Source organism: Oryx dammah, unplaced genomic scaffold (genome assembly GCF_014754425.2).
Source record: "Oryx dammah isolate SB20612 unplaced genomic scaffold, SCBI_Odam_1.1 HiC_scaffold_27, whole genome shotgun sequence".
Taxonomy (NCBI): Eukaryota; Metazoa; Chordata; class Mammalia; order Artiodactyla; family Bovidae; genus Oryx; species Oryx dammah.
Window position 1 is genome coordinate 131,961,018 of NW_024070211.1, and position 22,802 is coordinate 131,983,819.

The window sequence follows — 22,802 nt, forward strand, 5'->3', positions numbered from 1 at the left end:
GCCGTTGCAGAACTGGACATGACTGAAGCGACTGAGCAGCAGCAGCATCTTTTCAAGTCCTATGATTAATGAGCTTTTTTTGGCCATGTTGTGAGGCTTGTGGAATCTTAGTTCCCCAACCAGAGAACAACTCCGAGCCCTTGGCAGTGAGAGTGTTGTGTCCTAACCACTGGACCGCCAGGGAATTCCCGAAGTTATTCTTTGCGGTGATGACAGTCACATCTCTTACTTTCACAAAGCGAGGCGTCGTGACGCAGTGTGTTAACTCCCCTTACTGGGCCTCCTGCTCCTGTGATTCCTGGCTCACAGACACATTTCAACAATCGAACTGGGATGGGCACCACGCCACGTGGGCAGCTATGTGACCACACACCACACATACCGTGCTCCTTTTCAGGGTTTATTTCATCTGCTAACATTCATCTTGACCTAGACAAAAACAGTTAGATGATTATGACTTGCGTTTCCATCAACTCATTGTATTGTATGAGTCACCAAAAGGCTTCTTCTCAATACTTTTTTTTTTTTTAATAAGAAGCTATAAATAAATAAAGCTTTAAACGCTCCTGGGTTCAAGTTAAAGACTTCCAGTTCCCAAAAGAGTTCATAGACTCACTGCTCGGACAGTACTGCTGTCCCTGAGTCCTCCTCCGAGAGAGGGTGCTGCAGGCCGGCACGGGGGAGCTGTCTGCGCACCGCACGCTTGCCTCTGTCCCTCAGCCCTGGGAGGAGGCCGGGGGCCACCCTTTCCTGAAGCCCCAGCCCATGGCGTCGGAGGAGATGCTGCAGGCATGAGAAGCCTTCGCCTCAGAGCGGGTGTCCTGAGCAGGCAGCGATGGACGGGAGACCCCAGCAGCTGAGGGTGACACCAGCTGGGACCCTCACTGGCACCCATCAGGGTGTTGGCCGGAGCCGGGACCACCTCCTGGATGCAGTGGGGAAGCCGAGGAGACCGTGTGACTTGGGACAACAGGCCATAAGCTACAACGTTCCATTATGTACAAACAGATCCTGCACTCAGGCCCTCACACTCAGGAGCCCGCCTTGAGGAGGGCTGATGCAGCCAGGTTACTGGCTGGGTGGCAGGGGCTCAGGCAGAACAGGGCTGAGCTCTCCTCCTAGTGGGAGGCCACTGCGCAGGCTTGTGTGAGCCTCAGGGCGCTTGTGAACCTGGAGCACGCCCACCTCATGGAAGTATCAGGAGATCCCCACGCTGACTCTCACACCCCTTCAGAAGAGCCACTGAGTCACCTGGCGCTCACCTCCTCAGCATGATGTGTCCACTCTGGGGGGCTGCTGACTGCTCTGCCCTTGAACTGCAGGAAGTGGCCAGTGGTGTAGGAAGCCCCCGTGCCGGACGAGCGGTAACGATTCTGCCTCCTGGGCAGCCACCTCATTTGACAACACCCTAACTTTCCCGGTGCTGTGGAAGGGTCCCCACTCTCACTCTCTCCGCAGTAGGGCGGCTAGGGTGGCTGGGGGAGCCTGGGGTGGAGAACCCCAGGGGGACCTGCTCAGGAGGCTGCTGTGGCCCATGACCCTCACCTCCTCGAGTCACGCATGAGTCCTCTATTGGACAGAAGAGGAGCCTGTCCACCTCAGGTGTGGGGCTCACACTCAGCTCCCCAGACCTCAGGTCTTACATGGACGGGGCTACGTCCAGAGGTGACGCTGGCCTGGCCCCCTCGAGTATCGGAGGGGTGGGAATGGGGCAAGCATTTGCAACGGACTGAACATGGCTTCTCCAATGGGCAGGGCCGTGGGGACGGGCCTGACCAGCTGGTGTGGGCAAGGGCGCAGGAAAATGCGGGGAGAGGCTGGGATGGGGGGTTGTGTATCCGGGCACAAGGAAGCCACCCAGAGCTGTTTCTTCCAGCTCTTAGCTGAGAATCTGGAAGAACTATGTACCCTATCCTGGCTGTGCTGAGCCACCATGGCCCCAAGCTAGTGCTTGTGGGCACAGCCATTACTTGCAGTGTTCTAGCCAACGGAGCTCTGACTGAACTTTACACACAGAGTTGCAGGGGCGATGGGGTGTAACCTCACATAAATGTCCAAGTGGTGGGCCTGGAGCCAGGGGCAGTCCACCAACAAAGCCCAGAGGGTCAGGAGGGAGACCGGGGTCAGGCGGATCTCTGGATTTCCACCCCCTTCCTGTCTGAGCTGCAGGCTGGGTGGTCTGCTCGGTCACAGGCAGCACCGTCCTCAGCCACGGCCTTCCTACTCCTGGGATGCCCTCTGCCCGTGGGAGGAGGCACTGCAGTGTGGGGCTATTCCCCCGCAGCTCCCCTCAGTCCAGGGACTGTGGACAGTGGCGTGGGGGACCCCAGGCGATGTGCTTTGATCTCCTCACCCAAAGCATGAAGCCACACTGTGGGTTTTGACCTTGGGCTAGAGAGGGGAGTGGGCTGCCCAGGGGCTAGACTAGAAATGTCTTGGCTTTACACAACGTGGGCCCTGACCTTGAAGACGGGTGAGCTGAGAGCTCCATTCCTGAGGCCACTTCAGAGGGCTGCCTGTGTCCCCTGAAGGCCCTCGGGCAAGGGTTTCCCTGGAGGCTGAGGGGCTGCTGGGTGGCCTGAGGCTGGGGGAGGCGGCCGTGTGCCTGGCGGGCATGCCACACACCTGGGCCGCTTTCCACCACACGGGCCTTTTCTAGTCTTCAAACCTGTGGCTTTTGTCACCATGAGGTGGGGGCCAGGAGAGTGGGTCCCCGCTTGCTACCAGCCCTGCAGGCCAGGTGGGGTGTCCTTCAACACACTTCCCATGCTGATTTCGCCGACCCCAGCCTGGCAGAGCGGGAAGAACCCACCCGCCTGGCTTACTCCGCTGCCGCTCATGGCGCCTCTGCCTTCTGGCTAGCGGATGGGGGTCCTCCTCCCCGAGTTCTGGGGGCCGTGTGTGCTGGCCAGTCTGTCCAGCCCCGCTCCCCCCCGCCAGCCGCCACTACCACTTCTCGAGGATGTGGCTCATGTAGTCCTCTGTGGGCACGCGGCCGGGTTCCTCGGCGTCCCCCCGCGGCGGCGCCTCCTTGGCCCGGTGCAGCAGGCGCTCCTCGCGGCTGCGGAGGCGCTGCTGCCGGCGCTCCAGCTGCCGCTTGTACTGGTAACGCTGCTGGAAGAGGTCCCGGGCATAGTCGTACAGCTGCATGTCCAGGTCGTTGAGCTCCTCGATGCGCCGGATGGTGTCCTCGCCCACCTCCACGCCGCCCGCCCGCGTGCTGTTGTACTGCATGAAGGGCCGGATGAACTTGAGGTTGAACGTCCGCTCGAACAGGTACTGCGTCTTGCGCTGGAACTCGGTCAGGCCGAAGAAGGCCATGCCCCGCAGGTTCTTCTTGGCGCTGTCCAGCAGCAGCTGGGCCCGCTTGCCCTCGGGGATGAAGGACAGGTTGTAGCAGCCCACCAGGCTCAGGTCGGCCAGCATGCGCACTTGGCGGTTGTTGGCCAGGTTGTAGGGGCAGTCCATGAACTCCTGCAGCGTGCAGCCCGACCAGTCCGTACCCTCGTAGCAGGGCGGCAGCTCCTCGGGCGTGGGCGTGCGCCCGTCGCACATGTGCAGCGACGTCTTCCACGTGGCCCCCCGCTGCACGTGCCGCCACTCGCTCAGGTAGCGCGACACAGGGTCACGCAGCAAGGTGATGTAGTAGAACTTCCTGCAACGAGACGGGGAGGGGGAGGTGAGGCTGGGGTGCCAGGCAAGGGCTGCAAACACAGGGACTGTCTGGGGGTGAAAGAGGGGGCAGGCTGCAGTCCTAAGTCTGACTGCTCCGCGTCTATACTGTAGGACCTCCAGGGAGTGCTGGCCCCCACATCTCAGTTCTCTAACGGCCACGGACAGATGAGAAACCCAGGTGTGAAATGTGGCATGACCTGGAAAGATCACGGACCACTGCCTCTAATGAAGAGTGTGACCACTGCAGAGTCTTGCAGAGCTCAGCCCTGGTGCCCTCTTGAACCCTGGTCCAGAGTCCTCTCTAGGACCTTCTCCTGAGCCCTAGGCATCATGCCTTGCTAGGGACAACCTGACTCTGCCCCCCAGGGGGTGAAGGGTGGTCCCAAAGCCATGTGGATCCAGCAGTTTAAAGGAGCTGTTCATGGGGGCAAGCTTGGTGCCACCCAGGGGGCCACTCAGAAGTCACTCACAGACCCCCTAGGTCAGGGCCTCGCATTGTGCCCTCTCCATTTGGCTCCGGCAGCAGTCCAGTGGGGGAGGGGCACCAGGAGATCACTCAGCTCAGGACCCACTGGGTGAGCCATAACTTACCATTTGTATCATCTCCTAGCAACTGTTCCAACCCCCACGTCCCTCAAGATGCCAGATTCTGCCCAAACTGTAAGGAAGGGGCATCTGTGCCACAGGCCTGTGCCTGGCCACCTGCTGTCCTGAGCCCCCACTCCCATCTCTGCCCTCCTTTGCCCATTATACGTATCAGCAGACACGTCAGCTGTTTATGTGGTGGCTTACCATCTTCGGAAAGGGGGAGCGAGGGCACTGATCAACGTGAGCAGAGGGCAGAAGACCCCCAGATGACCCACCCCCCACATCCAGGCAGCTGCCTGCCCAAGGTGAGACTGGATGTGTGTTTTCTGGAGGTGCTCATGGCTCAGAGACACGAGGAACTGGGCAGGCCACACGTTCATGGGAGGCCAGCCCCTGCCGCCGAATGCCCAGGCTAAGCTGGCCCTACCCCAGCCCCACACCGGAGGAAAGTGTGGAGTCTCCGCCCAGACCGAAGTTCCTCTTGCACTCACATCTGGGATCCCTCACAAACAGGGGGTGTCCTGCCTCTCACCCGCCAGCAGGATCTGCCCATCCAGGCCATCCAAGTGCTAGCCTGTAAGAGTCCAGAGAAGGGGAGAAAGGACACAGGGGAGGAGGTGACGAGAGAAACAGCAAGAAGTAGAGCACTCAATTCATCTAGAGTGAAATGGCTCACCCACCGCCTCGCGAATGAATGTGGAGACCAGACCCAGGATCACAGAGATGACCCATGAAGCATATGTTCAGAAAACCAGAATACGTAGAGAGGACTGGCTGTCAGAATGGCACTCAGTTTCTCTGTGGACCACCAGATGCTAAGAGTCAATGGAACAATGGCTTCAAAATGCTGGCAGGAAATGACCAAATGGATCTCAGGTCTAGCCAAGCCATTTTCACACGGATGAAGGCTTGGGAAATGTATTTTCTGTGACTCCTGCTCTTGGAAGACGCTGGAATGAGTACTTCACTTAGTAAATTAAAAAAAAAAGTGTAGGAGACAGGAGCTGGATGGAACCCAGGGAGATCCTAGATATCCCCTGGGCGTCCCACTCGGCCTGTCAGGAGTAGAGGGAGGGGGTTCTAGAAACGGGCACGGACAGATCACCTCACACCACAGAGCATTTGCAGAAAAAAACACATGGTATGGTAGATACACGGCAGGTCTTTGAGATCATTTGGAAAAAAACCAAGTCTATGAAGATGGAAGACAAACTAGGTAAAAAGTAAGGCAATCATTACATCCAGGAAAAATGAAAAGTTACGTAAAAAAGAAAACTAAGTGTACTACTAGACTCAGAAGAAAAACACTGGTTTTTGAGATATTAGGATAGAAACGGTGGTTACTAATTTAATAAAAACTTGAGCTTTAACTCTCCTTGGAGGGTGGGTGGGGGTGTAGAGAAGGATAAGGGCGTAAGAACCTACCTCATTCACCAGAACAGAAAGCGCACTGATAATGTCTAAAGTAACCAATCAAGAAACAGCATTACAGGACTTCCTGGGTGGTCCAGTGGCGAAGACACCCAGCTCCCGCTGCGGGAGGCCTGGGTTTGATCTCTGGTCAGGGAACTAGATCCCACGTGCCACAACTAAAGATTTTACATGCTGCGACAAAGATCCTGCATGCTGCAACTAAACCTCCTGCGTGCCGCAATGAACACGGAAGATCCTGCGACCAAGAGCAGCTAAACAAATAAATACTGAAAAAAAGAAACAGCACTAAACGTTATTTAGAAGCATAAGTGTAAAAACATGCAGGCCATTCTCCATCTATTCATTTATTTTTGGCTGCACTTGGTCTTTGTTGCTGTGCTCAAGTTTTCTGTGGCTGAAGCGGGTGGAGGCTCCTCTTGCACGGCAGTGCACACGCTTCTCATTGCCGTCGCTTCTCTTGCTGCGGAGCACAGGCTCTCGGCGCGTGGGCTGGCACTTGTGGCGAATGGGCTCAGCTACCCTGCGGCATGTGCAGTCTTCCCAGACGGGGAATCAAACCTGTGTCCCCTGCACTGGCAGGTGGATTTTTAACCTCTCCACCACAAGGGAAGTCTGACAGGAGACTAGTGAAGAGAGCTGCAAGAGATTCTTTGGGGAAGGTGGAAAGGAAAGCAGATCTGCTGGTTTTTATCATAAACCTCTTGGAGCTATTTGTCTTGAAGCGTGTGTGTGAATTCTTACAACTAAAACCATTAAAAGTAAAACAATGAGGAAACTGGCTATAAAGACATATGGAGAGATGCTCCCCTTCATTAGGCATCGAGGAAACAGCACCCTTAACCACAGTGGGATACCTGCTGGAATGGCAAATCAGAAGTGGGGCAATGACAACTTTCAACAACTGCTTCTGGGATGTTTACTGGGGACAGCTGTCACGGAGTAACTTCACAGGAAGGCTGACGGCACACACAACCACCCCATGACCCTCGAGTCCCCTCCTAGGCACACATGCTGGGGAAGCCTTGTCCGTGAGCTCTGGGAGACGTGGACAAGACCATCACAGCACACTGCTGGTGACAGCCCCAAACATCCCCCGCAGAGGCATGCCTCCACAAACGGGGTGCATTCTTCTGACAGAGCACAGCTCCGTGACAGAAGGAACAAACTGCAGCTGCTCACAGCAGCGCGGGTCAATGTTATGAGTAAGATGTCGCAGGAAAAAAAGCAAATTAAGAAAACACAGAAGAGTACTACCATCTGAGCCACCAGAGAAGCCCTGTGGTTTATCAAGCCTCTAAAAGTAAAACCAAAGAGAATACTGTTTAGTGGCACAGGAAAATGATGTTAAAATATTAACAAGATGAGATGATGCGATACACAGCAAAGTTCAAGCCAGAGGTCAGCTTTGGTCTGTTGGGGGGGAAGGTGGGCACGGTGCCTCCCATGGCACTGCTCACACCCTCGTGCTTAAGACAGGCAGCGAGGGGTTTATCTTTATTCCTTACATACATTCAGGCAACGTATGTTTGGGACGTATTTCTTTTGTGTGTCCCAAACACTTTATGATAAGGAAAGCGGTTTTAAAACCAAAGTTCTCCAGGGCAGCCTGTGAAGGCCCTAGAGGGCTTTGCCAGTGTGCTGGTTCTCCTCCACTTCTGTGCCAGCCAGCTCCAGGTGTCTGCGGCTCCTCCCTCACCCACTGTGTCACACCTGCTAACGGGAATAGGCAGAGGCTCCACAGGGAGGGGAGGGCCCCTCAGGGCACCACCTCTGGGGACCGTGAGGGTGGCCAGCATTCTGGGTCAGTCGGGGCTGCCCTGAGGCTTGTGAACTAACTACATGATCAGCCAGCTGCTCCTGACTCGGGGAGGAACCACAGCTCCTCTGGAGCTGAGGGTCTGGGCTGCTGGCCGGCTTCCCGTCGAAGAGGGCTTTGGGGTGCAAACAGGGCCAGCAAACAGTGCACTCCACTCCCTGGAGCAAAGGGAGGGGGCCTCACCCTGAGCCTCTCTGCCTCCAACACTGAAGCTGCCCATGGAACTCAGTGGGCCGGGGCTGGTCTCCTGGGAACTGGGAGGATCCAGTGGGCATGACTGCAGCTGGGTGGGAAAGTGAGGAAGAGGAGGCGGTGGAAGCCTGTGGCCCTGCCCTGGCACTCAGGCCCCAAGGCACTCCATCAATGAGCGGCAAAGGGCATGAACCAGCAGCGTTCCCAGGGCCCCAACGATGGCCCTGACGGCCCCAAGAGCCACGGCTGCCATGCCCACCACAAGCCAGGCACAGCCCAAACCCAGACACTTTCCCCCTTTCAGGCTCAGAGGGGGCAGGGCTCTCAGAGTGCTCTGGGCTGGGAGGGCAGAACCAACAGGCATGGGAGGAAGTAATGAATGGCGCCGCTCACCAAGGGGGAGGTCAGGCGGGCTTCTCAGAGACGGTGGGGACACGGCCTTTCGTGACTTGAGAAGGGGGCAGTACAGGCTTGAGGCGCAGGCAGGGCCAGACAGAGAAGGGTCTTGTTCATTTACAGGAAAACCAGCTCAGATGGGAAACGGCACAGCGTGCAAAATTCACATGGATTTCAAAGACAGAACATGGGACTTCAGAGAAACTTCAGGCTGTGAAATAACTCTAGCTTGCATGGGCTGCAAGCAGCCGACAGCCCGAACACGAACCTACCGTGTCATGCTTCCTTGCGTTTAATTACGCTTTGTTTAATGCTTTCTGCAACCTTGGCTGTTCTGACATTTTTGTGTGCCCTGGTTCAGTGCATCCCACAGTCACAGACATCCTAGTGGACAAGCAGTGTGTTTTCTTGGGTGCAAACACTGCTAACAAGGACGGGCCAGCTCTACAGTTTTAAGAGTCTGAGTTCTGGGACCGCCCTGGAGGTCTGCTGGTTAAGACTGTGCTTCTACTGCAGAGGGCGTGGGTTCAATTCTTGGTGGGGGGACTAAGACGTCTCTTGCTACTCAGTTCAACAACAACAAAGCCTGAGTGATGGCCTCTGGGAAAATTCTGCAAGATGCAGCTTTGTGATCCTTCCTTGGAAGGTGACAGCTTCAAAGTGGCTGAATGGCAGGGGCTGGGGAGCCGACCCAGCTGCAGGGCTGGGATCAGGGAGAGGACCCTTTTCACTCTGTCCTCATAAGCCTGCTCCCTCGTGCACCTGCAGCGGGCATCAGGTAAGCTGGAGCCCACGTCCCAATTGGGAGGTTGGCTTTGTATCCCTTGCACTTTATCAATGATGAGGAAACCAGAGCCCTGTGCTCTGAAGTAGAAACAGCCCCTCCCCTTCCACAGGTCATACCTGCAGTGAAGGGGCTTTATTTTCTCTCTTCTGCCCAAGTGTGGGTTTGACCCAAACCCCACTCCTGACCCTCCTTCTGGGAGCCCAGAGCTGATGTGGGCACACAATTCTGTGGCTGGATGAGTAATTACCTTCTAGAAGGTAATCTGCCCTAAAGAGAAAGGCTGAGTAATGGTGAGGTTGTTGCATGTTGGCATCATGGGAGATATGGATGCCTAAGTTGAGGGCAGACACATTTGGCAGACAGTCCCGCAGCCAAGGGCACAAGGCTGCTGGCATGGAGCAGGGCCTGTGCCCACCTGTGTGGTGACACCTGTGACCCATGATCCCCACCCAGGATGGGAAGGCACTGCAAAGAGGCTCTCAGGATGGTGAGACTACGGATCTTTTCTAACATTTTATAATGAAAAACTTCAAACTCATATGCCCAAATAGGTGATTTAAAAATTTTCTTTTTTATACTTTGGCATTGCCTGCAGTGAGCACACATTATTTAAGTAACTGAAACAAGTAATAAAGGTTATAAAACATCTCTGTTGCTTGGGGTGCAAAGAGGCCATCAAAAAGGGCCAGCTTTGCAAGGTCTGTGTGCTCTGTGACAGGATGCCAGCCGCCCTCTCCCCTCCTGGGTGGTGGGCTCTGCGGGCAGGCGTTTGTGAACAAGGTCTAAGTCACAGAAACAAACTCGGACCCTGAAACAAAGGTGGATTTTTCTATCTGTACTAACAGAGCTGTAGCTCCCTAATTGCAGGTGAGGACACTGTTATTTAGGATTAGAATGATAACACCTCCCCACCTTCAAAAAAAACACAAAAGAAAACTGTGTATTACTTCCAGATACACAGTGAAAAAAAAATTAATGTATAGGGGGAATGGCTTTACTGCCACTTTACCCCCCCCAGGACGGGCTTTGGGGTTCCAGAGCAGCAAGGGAAACTCTGTGAGGGGCACCCAGCTGCATACTGTGGTCTTTCAGGGCCCAAAAGTCTCTTCATGAGGACAAAGGCCATACCATGAAGCCAGGACCCAGACGGTTAGTTGTTTTTAAACCACACTCTGAGAAGTTTCTGGAACTTCAGAGGGAGGATCCAGGGGAGAATTTGCCATGGGGCCTGCTCGAGGGAGCTCCCAGCAAGAAAACGACAACCTTCAGGGGATCATGGCATGAACCACCTGAGTTAATTAGCTCACCGAGCTGAGCTCCGACTGGCAGTCAGCACTGCTGACCTCAGGCCAGGCGCTCCCCAGGGCTTGCGCCTGGCACTACCCCGCCCCCTGTGGTCCCCTGGCTTTGGAAAATGCCGCATGTGGGTCCGGCCAGCTCCAAGGAGTGCATTCATGCCGTAAAACAATGCAGCGCAGAACTCACGAGGGGTTTGGTGCCTTAAAAAAAGCTCAGGCCTGACCTAGCTCTGATTTCCACAGTCAGGTGGAAGCAGCTGAGGTGCGGGGCTGGCTGCCCCCTCCCCTTCCTGTCACGGGAAGGGGCCACGGGCATAGCTCCCTGGGGGCATGTCACCTCCCTCTCCTCACCACAACTGAGCAGGCAGCGCGGGCTCAAGCGAGTAGAGTCTGGTGGGAGAAGAGGTGGGCCCCACTCTGATCAGAGCGGCAAGGATTGGGCACTGGACCATTCCCAGGAGCACCAGAGTGAACCAGCTGATGGGTGAACAGCCAGCCTCCACTGGCTCAGACTAGCACTCACCTCCCTGCACCAGAGCATGCCCCCGCCCTAAGGGCTGGGCTGGCAGCACAGGTGGGGAGCCCCCCTCCATATGCAGGAAAGGCTGGCCCAAGGCCGTCCTTCCTGGCCCACGTGTCTGCACAGCAGCTGTGAACTCACAGCTGTTATTTTAGTCAGTTCACTGACTCTGCTTCCCAAAATACCTGGGGCGGGAGAGTGGCCCCACAGCATCAGTGGCTGGGTGCTGTGTGCAAGCAGGCGGGCCAGTTCCCGCCCTCCTCCCAGAGCCCCTGTGCCCTGGATGCCCAGGGCAGACAGAACCTAAAGCTGACACCATCTATGGCAGAACCAGAATGGAAGCTCTGAGACAGGCCCGGCCCTTCACTGGTCATCCTAGCTGGATGGGTGGGGAGGTAAATGATGGCCCAAGGCCACCTGGGCATGGGAGCCCACCAGTCTTCCTTCTCCAGCAGCAGGCACACCTGGAGGCACGTGGCCTCCTGCAGGCTGGTGCCCAGCCGGCCTCACAACTCTGCTCCCTGCCCCACCTACCTCCAGCAAAGTGGGGAAGCCCTCCTCGGTTCACCCAGTGAGCTGAATTCTTACAGACAATGGGGAAAGTCCAGCTATAGGGAGTGGTGCTCACGTGGGCCTCCAGATAACTCCACAGGCTTTGGAAACAACATGGAAATCCCTGAGGAGGAAAACGCTCAGGAAGTGTCTTGTAGCCAGGTGTGGCTGTGTGACTCAGCCTGGCCATCAGGATGTCCTTAGAGACACCTCCCCATTGTTTGGCTCCTGCTGGCTGGAATGTGGATGTGACTGCAGAGTGCCAGCAGCCGCCTTGAGCCATGAGGCAGAACATTGCTTTCTGGGGATGGTAGGGCAAGAGGAAAAGCCTGGGTTCCTGGTGTTTCCTGTGGCTGCACCACCTGCCTGGCTTGCCTACTCTGGGCTCCTTTTCAAAGACAAAAAAACCTGCCACCTACCTTGGTCTCTGAACCTTATCCATCTACTCTAGGACCCGAGCATGATCAGAGGTGAGGCCAGCCAGGCCCGAGTGTCAGAAGTCCAATAATAACTTGCATTACTTAAGTGAACTCTCAATGCTTTACCCTGGTCATTCTGGACACTCCCAGACACTCTTTAGGAAGGAAATATTCCCATTTTGCAGATGCGGAAACTGAGGTCCAGGAAGGTTAAATAGAAGACCCAGCCACAGAGTTGGCTGGTGGCAGTGCTCAAGCCCCTGGACCCTGGCACCGCCTGGTGAGAACTGTTCACCTGCTGAGCTACACCCTCCTAGAAGGCATACAATCATATAACCTGGCATGGCTGGTCCTGGCCACCTGTTGAGCACTTGCCAAACAACAGTCAGCAGTGGTGGCATTTTAAACTAAACCACGGACGCAATTTATGATTCATATTCTTTAAAGAAGAGTGAGTTAAGGAAGAGTCAGAATGGTCTGCATAAAGGTAAAACACATCCAGGCCCACAGAGAGGATGAACTAGCAGTGCTGAGCAGAACCCCTTTCCCCAGCACTGGGGGCCATCCTCCTGACAGCTGTCCTGGATGAGGAAGAGCCGAGACCCTGGACTTGGCCCGGCCCTGGACTTGGGTGCCTCGCCACGGGAGCTGGGGAGGCCTGCAGACAGGTTTACTCTGGTCTCAGCCTGCTTCAGCCCTGCCTCCTGCTGGCTAATGACCCTGACGCAGGTGCAGAGGCTGGGTGGGGGCAGGGCTTGACTCTCACCAGGGCTGCGTGCCCCTGCAGGGCTGCGTGCCCCTGCTAAGGCAGGAGGAATAGGGCTGAGAGCCAGGCCGCCTGAGCCCTCACCTCAGTGCTTCAGCAGCTCTGCCCCTAGGCCCTCGCTCCCCACTCCAGGGAGAAGCCCGTGCCCCCAGGAGCTTCCGCCTGAAGGAGGGGGGCCTGGCTGGAGGCCTAAGTGTGGCCGGCGACACGTGAGTCCACTGCTCTAGATGCAGGCCTCTCTGAGCATCTGGCTTCCAGAGCCTCTGGGATTCTGCGTCTCAAGGGATGGAACGACTTGCGGGGACGTGCCAGTATGGCCCTGGCGCGCAGTGCGCCCCCTACCGGCCAGGGCTGGTATGTTCAGGCTGTTGGGAGGGGGCTGACAGACTGTGTGGGGCTGCCTGAAAGGGGAACAGGGGAGGGGGCCGTTGGCCTCCAGGCTGCGGGACCAGGGATGGGGCCGTCCAAGTCCACCGGAGCAGAAGGCCCTCCTCAGGCACCCTGTGCCTCACGCCTCCGCCTGGAGGCTCATACACTGTCTTCCTAGCCCTGTGGGCACCCTGGCCGTCAATGACGCCCAGTGCTGGCTCAGAGGGGTTGGTGCTGGGAGCTAAGAGCCCCAACCCGCTCCCTGGGCTGGCACAGACACAGGCCCTGCCAGCGCCCAAACAGCTGTCCCGGCAAGGAGGCTGTGTGTGCAAGAGACAGGAGGGTGAGCAATGGGGGTTCTGTGTCCTGGTGCTGCGATCCGAGGCATCAGACTCGGGCAGCCCCCCACCTCCACCCATGTGGCCTGGGGAGGGTCACCGGCCCCTCTGAGCCTGTGACTGTGTCCAGCACCTCCCAGGTCCCTTCAAGGATCTGGCGAAATGCTATATGCAACGGACCTCGCAGCCCAGGCAGGTATGGGTGTGTGAGCTCTGAGACCGCATCCGTCTGTGTCTGGGAGCGGCGCCCTCTGCAGGAGCCCACGGCCCCCTCGGATAGGACTGCTCTTCTGTCACAGAAGCACCTGCAGGACCAAGGCAGCCCCGCCCTCAGGCAGCATCGGAAGGGCGGGACCTGTGCCTGTGAGACGCCTGGACGAACACGCACCAGGTGGTCAGGTGCCTGAGGCCAGGGCAGAGTCAGCTGGGCCGCCAGCGTGTGGCACCTGACCTGGGATCTGAAGGACAGGCAGGAGAACGAGGGGTGGGAGGCAGCATCCTCACGAGCCCCCAGAACACAGAGGGTAGAGAGGAGGGATCCAGCCAGGTCGGGGTGGCACACCAAGAGCACAGAGCGGCTCATCAAGTGCACGGGCGGCAGGGGGCAGAAAGGAGGCTGTGGTTTCAACAAGGCAAGGACATTGTTATCACTGAGAAAAAAGGAAATTTTTGTCCTTATTTCAAAATTCCAAGTTGCTGAAAAACACGTATGAAGAAAAACAAGTCGTCTTATCTGAGGCGGGGGAAATATCTCAGCAGGCCCTTCCTGCTCCCCTGACAACATCCAGAGCTTCAAAGGCATGTGAACACCTTCCCTCAGTTTATGAACAAGGTTAGCACAGTTTCAGGGAAGCAGAGCAGGCTATCTCAGCCCCCAGCTCTGTGGCACAGAGAATCCAAGGAACTGCTGACCACGCGGGGACAGCAAGGTGTTCCTGAAGGCAGGGAACATTCCTGAGTGCACTCCTGGGCCTGCAGCCCTGCTTTCCCCCAGAGGCAAGCGACCAGGAAGAGGGATCCCCACAGAAGCCTGGCCCTCTTCTCCCAAGCCCCCTGACCTTCATGACCCCACTGGACCCTCACAAGGCCCCCTCAGGACACTCGTGCGACTTAACCCTGAGGCCAACACACACTGTGGGGGCACAGCCCTGGGCACACGCAGCGGGGAGGAGAGGCCCGTAGCGAGAGCTGGGTGCCGCGAGCGGCAGGCCTCCAGTCAGGGCCCCGGCTCAGTCTGCCCTCCTGCTTCCAGCCTGTGGTGCCAGTCGCTCTCGAGTCTTGGTCAGGGCAATCATCCTTCAAGAGCCTCTCAGGCAACACGGCCAGCGCTGAGGGCTTGGGTGCTCTGCCCGTGAAGGCGCAGGTGGGGCTGTCTGCAGATGCAAGCAGTAATAGACCCTGGTGTGCCGGGCAGGGCTGCACAGCTGGGGACGCACGTCCTGCCATCGCTGACACTGACGGACCCAGCACTGATGCCCAGCCCGGACCCCACTCCAGGCAGCTGACTGGAGAGGCTATGGCTGACCTGCCTGAGGTCACCAGAGGATCCACCGGTCCTGTCCTCCCAGCTGTGGCCAAGCCTGGGGTTACACTCCACCTACCCAAGCATAGGTCTCTCCAGGGATGTCCTCTCCACCAAGCAAAGAACTAACTGACTGACGGCTTTCTGGGAGCTTGTCTGCTGTCCTCAAAGCCCCCACGGTGAGGGTCAGTCCCAGCCCGGGATCGGTCAGCAGGTCATCAGAAGCGGTGCTCCGTCCGGGGCCATCCAAAGGCAGTAGGGAGCCTCCCCTGCCCTCCAACTCCACCAGGCTCCCACCCGCAGCTCCTGAGCAGGGCTCTGGCCAGGGAGGTGCTGCTCAGGAGGTGACCAGCCTGGCACCAGCGCCCCACGGGGCTGCTGTTCACACACGCCTGCCCCTGGGCACTTTCTGGCTTCTGACACTGGCGGGGAGGTTTCACTCTCACCTGAACACCATATGTGCCCACCTTGGGGTGAAGTGCAGGTGGCCAGCCTGCTCCTTCCCCTGGAGGGGCTGTATGCCCAGTGGTGGGGCCTGAGGCCTGCTGCAGAACCTTCACCTCCGGCCATCAGCTTGAGTCTCGGGGCCACTTTCTGCGCTCCTCGGCCTCTGCTGGTCCTCCCGTGTCCTCTGAAACTACCTGCAGACCCGCTGCGGCCTGAAGAGGGTGGCGTGAAGGATGCAGAGTGTGGCCTAGGGGCACACTCCCTGGGGACACTCTCCCTGGCAGTGTCGGGCCCTGCCAGGGCATGCAGCACGCATGCCTGGCTCCACCTGCTCCCATCGTCTGCCAACCACGCCAGCCTCTGTGTCTCTGTCCCGGGGACAAACCCCACAGCAGCCAAGAGCAGCACAGAAGGCGCACGCAGTAGGGCCCAGCCCAGCGGACACTGGCTCTGCCAGGTCACGAACAGTTCAGGGCCTAAAGAGGGCTCAGGGAGCTTGAAACCTACATCTGATGACCCCATGCCAGGCGGGACAGCCCTCCCGGGGATCCTGCAATGACACAGGGGCACACTTAACATACGCACGACGAGCAAAGGCGCCGCATACAGAGTCTGCTCTGGACAGCACACAGACTGGGCACGGAGGAGAGGCAGGGCAGAAACACAGCACACGCCAAGCGTGGAGGGGGCCTGGCCCCAGGCTGGAGCTCCAGGCAACTTCTTCTGCTTCCAATGTTCTATTATTTTCCCCGTTTTATATAACCAAGCATGTATTACAGAGCAAACAGACAAAAACATTAAAGGCCCTTTGTGCGCCTGATCTAACCTGATTCTCTCACTAGAGGTGTGAAGTCAGAGGCCTAGGAAGATCTGGGCCTCCCTGGCGGCTGTGGAAATGTCTCCAAAGCCGTGAGACCAGCAGTTACTGCTTATCTGGGGGCCAGCAGAGCTACGCTCGTCGGGGGACCACTGGGGGCAGCCCGAGACTCCCTCCAGGCTCAGCCTTCTGACCCCACAGCTGGCGGCTGGCTCCAGGCTCCACGACACCCCTCTTCCTGGATGAATCCCCCTGGTCCCCTCCCTTGTGGCTGCATGGGGGCTTTGAGCAGAGGAGGGGCTGGCCCGCGGCCCCCGCCCCATGCACACACGTTCTCCCACGGGGGCACAGGGGCACGGGCGGAGCAGGGCTGATGGTCTGGCGGGCTCTTTGGATAGGAACTGTTCTTCCCTGATACAGAAGGTCAGAGCTGAAACGGCACACGCTCCAGAAAGAGTCCGCGTGACGCCCACGCTGACTCAGGGTCCTGCTTTCCCCTGCAGTGTGGTCTGTGTGCTCCCAGGGGGGCGACCACCACGGAGCTGGGAGGGTGGCCACCTCAGCAATGAACCTTGGTCTCTGGTCCTTTACAGAACAGGGACCCCCCGGGCCACCTCAGGAGCCCCTCCAAGGGCTTCTGTGGCCGGGCCCACCTGGCACTCACTTGCTTTATTCCTGCGACCTCTGGGGCGGGCACCACGGTCAGACAGGCAACCTGAGGCTCAGGGGGGTCCTCAGTCAAAGTCACAGTCACGAGAGCGATAACTGGTGTGTGTGTCTGCCACTGACCCCGGATGCAGGGTCTCCAGGAGGAGCTGGGGCAGGATGGACCAGGAAAAGGGGTCCCTGCCTGCCGGGAGCTCAGCCCCTTAACTGCTATGTGGCCCTGACAGGCAACCCGAGGAACATCTCTGTATCCATTTCCTCACCGTGCAACACAGACCCCATGCCGTCCCAAGGACCCCCACCTGGCCAGAAGGCAGGAGAGGAGGGCCACAGGAGAGGAAACAGCCAGAATGAACTCACCTGCTCTTGCCATCCGTGGGTAGGGGCGCCAGGAGAACGTGTGTGAGAGAGAGAGAGAAGCCGTCAGTCAGAAATAGAAAACTCACAAACAGCCCCATAAGCTTAAAAAAAAAAAAAAATCAAAGCAGTGGTTAAAAATCTTCCTACAGGTTTTCGAGTCCCGAGGAATGTCTGCAGCCTAGTTTCACACAGTTCTGCCAAAATGCAACAGAACAAAACCAAGCACAGACACACACTCAGTACAATGTAGACACACATACATGTAGACACACATACATGTAGACACACGTACATGCAGACACGCACACAAGTACATGCATACAGACATACACAAGTACATGCACACACACATACACAAGTGCATGTATCCACACAGACAAAGCACATGCACACAAAGACGCACACACAAGAGAACAAGGGGCAGTACACACATCCACACGTGTGCCAAAATGACGGACATTAACAGCAGTGTCTTTCTAGGGGAAAGGTTTAAAGTTTCACTACTATTTTAACTACTCTGTAGGTCTGACATTTCTCAAAATAAAAAGTGAAGGGACAATTCCTACACAGAAAATTTCTACCAAATTTTAAAGCAGATTACTCAACTTTATGCAAACTCTCACAGATAATAGTAAGGAAATGCACACTTCCACCCCCAGTTCATTCTATGAGGCCAACACAACCCCAATACCAAAATCAAACATACACAGGAGAAGAAAGGAAAATTGAAACTATTTGCATTCTCAATATAGATGTAAAAAAACTGTAAACAAAAATCTTGTCAAATCGAATTCAGTACAGCATATAAAATATATGACACTATGACCAAATCAGGTAATCCCAGGTATGTAAGGATGATTTAACATGAGAAAATCCACATATGGATTTTCACACCAACAGATTACAGATATCAACAGATATGTAAGAAGTTATGTAAAATTATGTTGCTGCTGCTGCTAAGTCACTCCAGTCATGTCCGACTCTGTGTGACCCCATAGACGGCAGCCCACCAGGCTCCCCCGTCCCTGGGATTCTCCAGGCAAGAACACTGGAGTGGGTTGCCATTTCCTTCTCCAGTGCATGAAAGTGAAAAGTGAAAGTGAAGTCACTCAGTCATGTCCAACTCTTCACAACCCCATGAACTGTAGCCTACCAGGCTCCTCCGCCCATGGGATTTTCCAGGCAAGAGTACTGGAGGTTAAATAATTATTCATGATTAGAAGAGAATTCCTATAACCTGAAAAAGTATCCAAAAGAACCTAGAATAAACATGGTCCCAGTGGGGAAAGAGTCCGAAGCATTTTCTCTATGACAAAAAATGGGGCAATGAGGCCCCTCCTCTCCTGGCTGCATCTCTCCAGTCTAATGAAGAAATGACAGGAAGGAGTCTGTCTGTCTACCGTGTCTCTGCTGAGCACCTGTGTGCAGGCTTCACCCTCAGAACCTGACTCGGGGAGGGGGCTGCTTTGCACGTCCAATGCTCTCTGCTGGGACCTGGATTGACCCACAGGTAGGGTCTGGGTTGCTCTTGGAGGGCTGAGGGTTCTGGAGACTTGGGGCAGCTCTGCATGCTCCCAGTGCCGAGCCTCCTGGGGCCTGGACCTTGGGCAAGGAGGGCCCCCGGCCCCAGGTGAGCTCAGCAGATACGTCAGCTGCCTGAGCGCCTGCTTGCCAGTGAGCTCAGTGGGCTGGCTTCTGGCCTCGAGGAGGAGCCCCTGGCTGTATGACCTGGGGTCTCCAGAGACTGCTGTGTCATCTGAAGCAAGTGGCCAAGGAGTGCCCCTACGGCAGCAGGATGTGGGGCCAGGCCTCTCCAAGCCCATTTCCTGCTTCCTGGCGCCGGCCATCGCTGCCTCAACCGGCTGGCCCTTTCTCCGTTTGCGGGAGGGATGGGTGTACTCAGAAAACACAGGAGGCGTATGGACCGACCAGAGGGGACAGCCCCTTCGAGGATGAGTCCCAGCTGCTCTGCCCTGAGCTCAGAAGGCTCTGGCCCTGGGGCCTGCTCGCACTCCATCTGGTTTGGCTGAGGGTCCCACAGGTGCCCTCCCGCCCGAGCAGAACTGTGCCTCCTAGGAGATGGTTCTCAGCGCTCCCTTCCCTCCATCTAACTCCATCATGGCCCAGGGTCACCTGGATCACACTCCCCTCGACCCGCCCAGGCGAACCCCTGCCAAGCTCCTTGATCCCAGGATGGCCGCAGGGAGAGGCTCTGACCCAGGAGAAGGCCCCTGCATGCCCAGCAGAGGAGCCCTGTCTCTCTGGGGTGGAGGGAACCAGCTAAGGGAGGCTGCCCTGGGCAGCACTTGGGGGAAAGGGCTGCACAGGAAGCCGGTAGGCCGGGCCGAGCAGGCCCCAGGTCCTCCACCCGCACAAGACGAGCTCAGGTGAAAGGGGTGAGACCTCAGAAGGGCTGTCCCCAGTCACTCAAGTCTGTCCTGCCCTAGAGGCCGAGCCTGGTGGGATTCTGTCTCCCCTACAACCACACACTCAGGCCCAGCAACTGAGGCGGGGACACCCACACCACGTGCTGACGAGGAAGCGCTGGGCCCAGGCCCACACGAGCCTGGATACAGAACCACCCAGGGTTGGAGCCTTGTACTAAAGGCAAAGAGTGTTTGGTGTCCAGGAGCTCAGGGGCCTGCTTCCGAGGAGAAGCCAGGCCAAACCGCCCATCAGCAGGGCTCTCCAGGTCTGGCGATGGGGCAGGACAGGGCGGATGCCAGCATCTGATCTAGCACCCTATCCCTGGTGGGGGCACTGTCAGTCTACCCAGAAACCCCTCGGTATGGTGCCGACGTGAACGGGCAGTAGCAGCACGTGGGTCCTCCGGGCTGTGGGCACTAGGGACAGGCCCAGGCTGTCCTGCAGTACGGGGAGCAGTGTCTGAGTAAGCAAGCAGGGCCCCAGATTCAGGATCTCCAAGGGCTGTGGGTCAGGGCACGGGGTGTGACTCACTGGGCATGGGGAGGGTGGTGGGGGGCAGTCAGCCGACAGGCTCCACCTGCAAAGGACAGCTTGACTCATGTGGGACGATGCCGAGACACAGATCCCAAAACAGAGTGTGCGAGGGAGGCAGCCTGGCAGCGGGGCTGCGGTCAGGGCTCTGCCTGGCCTGCTAACGCCTCTGGTCACCGGTGCTCTGCTCCTGCGGTAGTGGACACGCCCCAGCACTGACAGGCGGCCCACCATCCCACTGTGGCAGCAGGCGGGACCTGGGGAGCCCCCCCCAGCTCAGAGGCAGGGCGTGGCTTGCACGAGGGACGTGAGGAGGGAGAGGTCACAGCTCAGGCCTAGAGATCAGGGCACTGGGGGGCCCCGACGGCGGGGCGCCCACCCCTTCAGGGCCTCTCTAGTCAAGTCCAAGGGGCTGCAGCACAGGGTTACCCGCCCCCTCCGGAGGGCAGGCCACCTTATCTGCTTCGCCCAGACACGCACGGTCGTCCCAGCGTTCCCCTCTGTTCATGTCTGTCTCCCCAAGGTTCAGGGCGGGCAAAGCCCACGGCCAAGGCCTGCCTGCTGCGCTCCGTGTGGGCCTGGCCCGCTGGGCGCTTGAGGCGGGGCTATGGGGAGCCACCCCCAGTGCTGTCGACCTAGGCCCATCCCAGCCCAGGTCTTCCCAGCGCTTCCAAAGGACTCGGGCCCTGCGAGTCCTCTGGAGACACAGGTCTTTTTTAGGATCGAGGTCCCTGTGTTGTCAGAGCCCACTCAGCCCATCACCACCCTCGGAGCTGGGCTGACAGATCGAGGGCAGGTCCCTCATGCCTGCTGCAACCAGCGTGGCTGATGGCTGCCTTCTTTGTGCCAGGGCCCTGGGGAGGGGGGCTCCCTCAGGGATCTGAGTGCAGGCTCGCCTCCTTCCTCTCTGGCCCCGTGCTCTTCACCCACTGTGACACTACCTGCCTCTCCTTCCCAGCTCTGACCCCACTCCTGCCCCAAACGGTCCCTGGAGACTACCCTAGATGAGCCTGGGGAGGTCCAGGCCCAAGTCTGGGGTCCTCTGTGTGGCTGCAGGTTCCTAGCTATGCATGCACAGCCTGGTTTTCTGTCTCAGGGGCCCTGGCTGAACTGCTCCCCTGCTCAGTAACCCTCCATGCTGCTCCTTCTGCCCTAGTAGGCAAGCCCTCTGCGTGCAGCAGGGACCCCGCGTGAACCAGGCACCCAGCCCCCAGCTGCACGTGCACCTCCGTGCCAAGAAGCGCTGCTCCCCAGTCTTGTTCCAGGGACCCTCCTTCTCCCCTTTTTTTCCCCTCAGACCCTCCCTGCCCTTGTCTACCTCTCAGCCATGGTGTGGTTTTTTCCTTCTCCTGGCCTGTCTCCCACTAGCCTGGCCCATCTGCCCTAGTCCCCAGGGCCAGCATGGGGCCTGGGCAGAGCAAGGATTCAGAGAATAACTCAGGCTCCAAGGCTGGAAATGAAAGTGATCAGGGAGCCTGATGCTCACTCCCTGAGGCCCCGAGCAAGAGCAGTGAGTTGTGGTGGGCTCGGCCACCATCGTTCACCCATCAGGTAGCTTTTGTGTACAGAGGAGGCGGTTAGGACAGTGGATCCCAGACTTCCCAGAAACCACGCTCTCCGACTCCTAGAGAGGAAGGACCCTGGAGGCTGAAGAGCGTCAGCAGCAGGAAAACCATGGCCTCCAGGCCCTGGGGGTGGACTCCCTGCTGGCCAAGAGCACATGTCAGGCTGTGTGTAGCCTGCGTGGAGAAGCAGAGTGGGCCTGAGGGTGGACGGCACCCATGGGACCCAGATGAGGGTGCTGCAAGATGGGGTCTGAGTGCGTCCTGAAGGGCGGGACCATGGCCCCTGCACGGGCTCTGGCACCCCCGCCTCCTGTACACGGCAGTGGACCCCACAGGGGCTTTTAGTGCAGGGAGGGCTGGGGACCCATTAGGGGGCCTCACTGCCTGGCCAGCTTGCCAGGCCCCAGGAGGCCTCGGAAGTGGCTATGCGCACTTTGGAGACGTCTCACGAGGAAGGAGAGAACCATGGCCCGAACTGTGTCTGGGTGGTTAGCCAAAGGACTGCGGCCTCCAGGGTGCTGCCATCCCGCCTCTGTGCACCCAGGGCCTCGGCTGCTGAGTGACAGCCTCAGAGGCAAAGGCCACTGCGCTGCCCTGATGGGGCGTGAGTCCTGGTGGGAATCGGGAAGCAGGAATGTGAAGGCAACAAGCCTTCAGGAGGTGCAAGGGGCGCCGTAAGTATTATGACTGCCATTCAAAGCCCTGCACCCAGGAGAGGAGCAGCAACAGCGCGGTGGCCTGAGACCCATGAGCCACGGACAGCCCTATACAGCGACGCCGCGTGAGCCCAGGGTCCCCAGCACCCTCGAGCCTGGCCAGCATGGCGCCCCAGGGACAGATGGGCAGAGAGGACAGTGGGGTGGCCTGACTCAAGAAGTCCACATGTGCACGACCGCAGGTCACGGGGAGAGTGCAGGCCACCCACCGGAGCAAAGACACAGGTCACTGGGAGAGTGCAGGCCACCCACCGGAGCAGACACAAGTCACTGGGAGAGTGCAGGCCACCCACTGGAGCAAAGACACAGCCGTCGCCTGGCGTGCGCTGGGGCCTTCCTGCCACACAGGGCAGGGGTCCCTGGCCAGGACGGGGCCTGCTTAGTCTTCCAGCTGTCCTTAGACGACCAGATGGCCACACTGAGCCCAGCAGAAGCGGACTGGCCACGCTGGGATTCCTAGGGTGTGTGCCTGGCCCCACCGTGGGTCCACACGGAGATCACCACAGGGCCAAGCACACCACGCAGCTGCCAGTCGTCAGCTCAGAGCTGGAGCCAGCGTGGGGGGAAGTGCCCCCTCCTCTCTGCACCTACCCACACCCTC

General features: G+C 57.9%; 1 protein-coding gene across 1 annotated transcript in view; it reads right to left on the reverse strand.

The window, feature by feature from the left end:
- Positions 1-384: 384 nt before the first annotated feature.
- HS6ST1 (heparan sulfate 6-O-sulfotransferase 1) overlaps positions 385-22,802 on the reverse strand; it is a 39,095-nt gene continuing 16,677 nt past the window's right edge. The window contains exon 2 of the mRNA XM_040227873.1: positions 385-3,655. Within this exon, the coding sequence (XP_040083807.1) occupies positions 2,947-3,655 (709 nt within the window). The 3' untranslated portion in view covers positions 385-2,946. The remainder of the gene's footprint in view (positions 3,656-22,802) is intronic.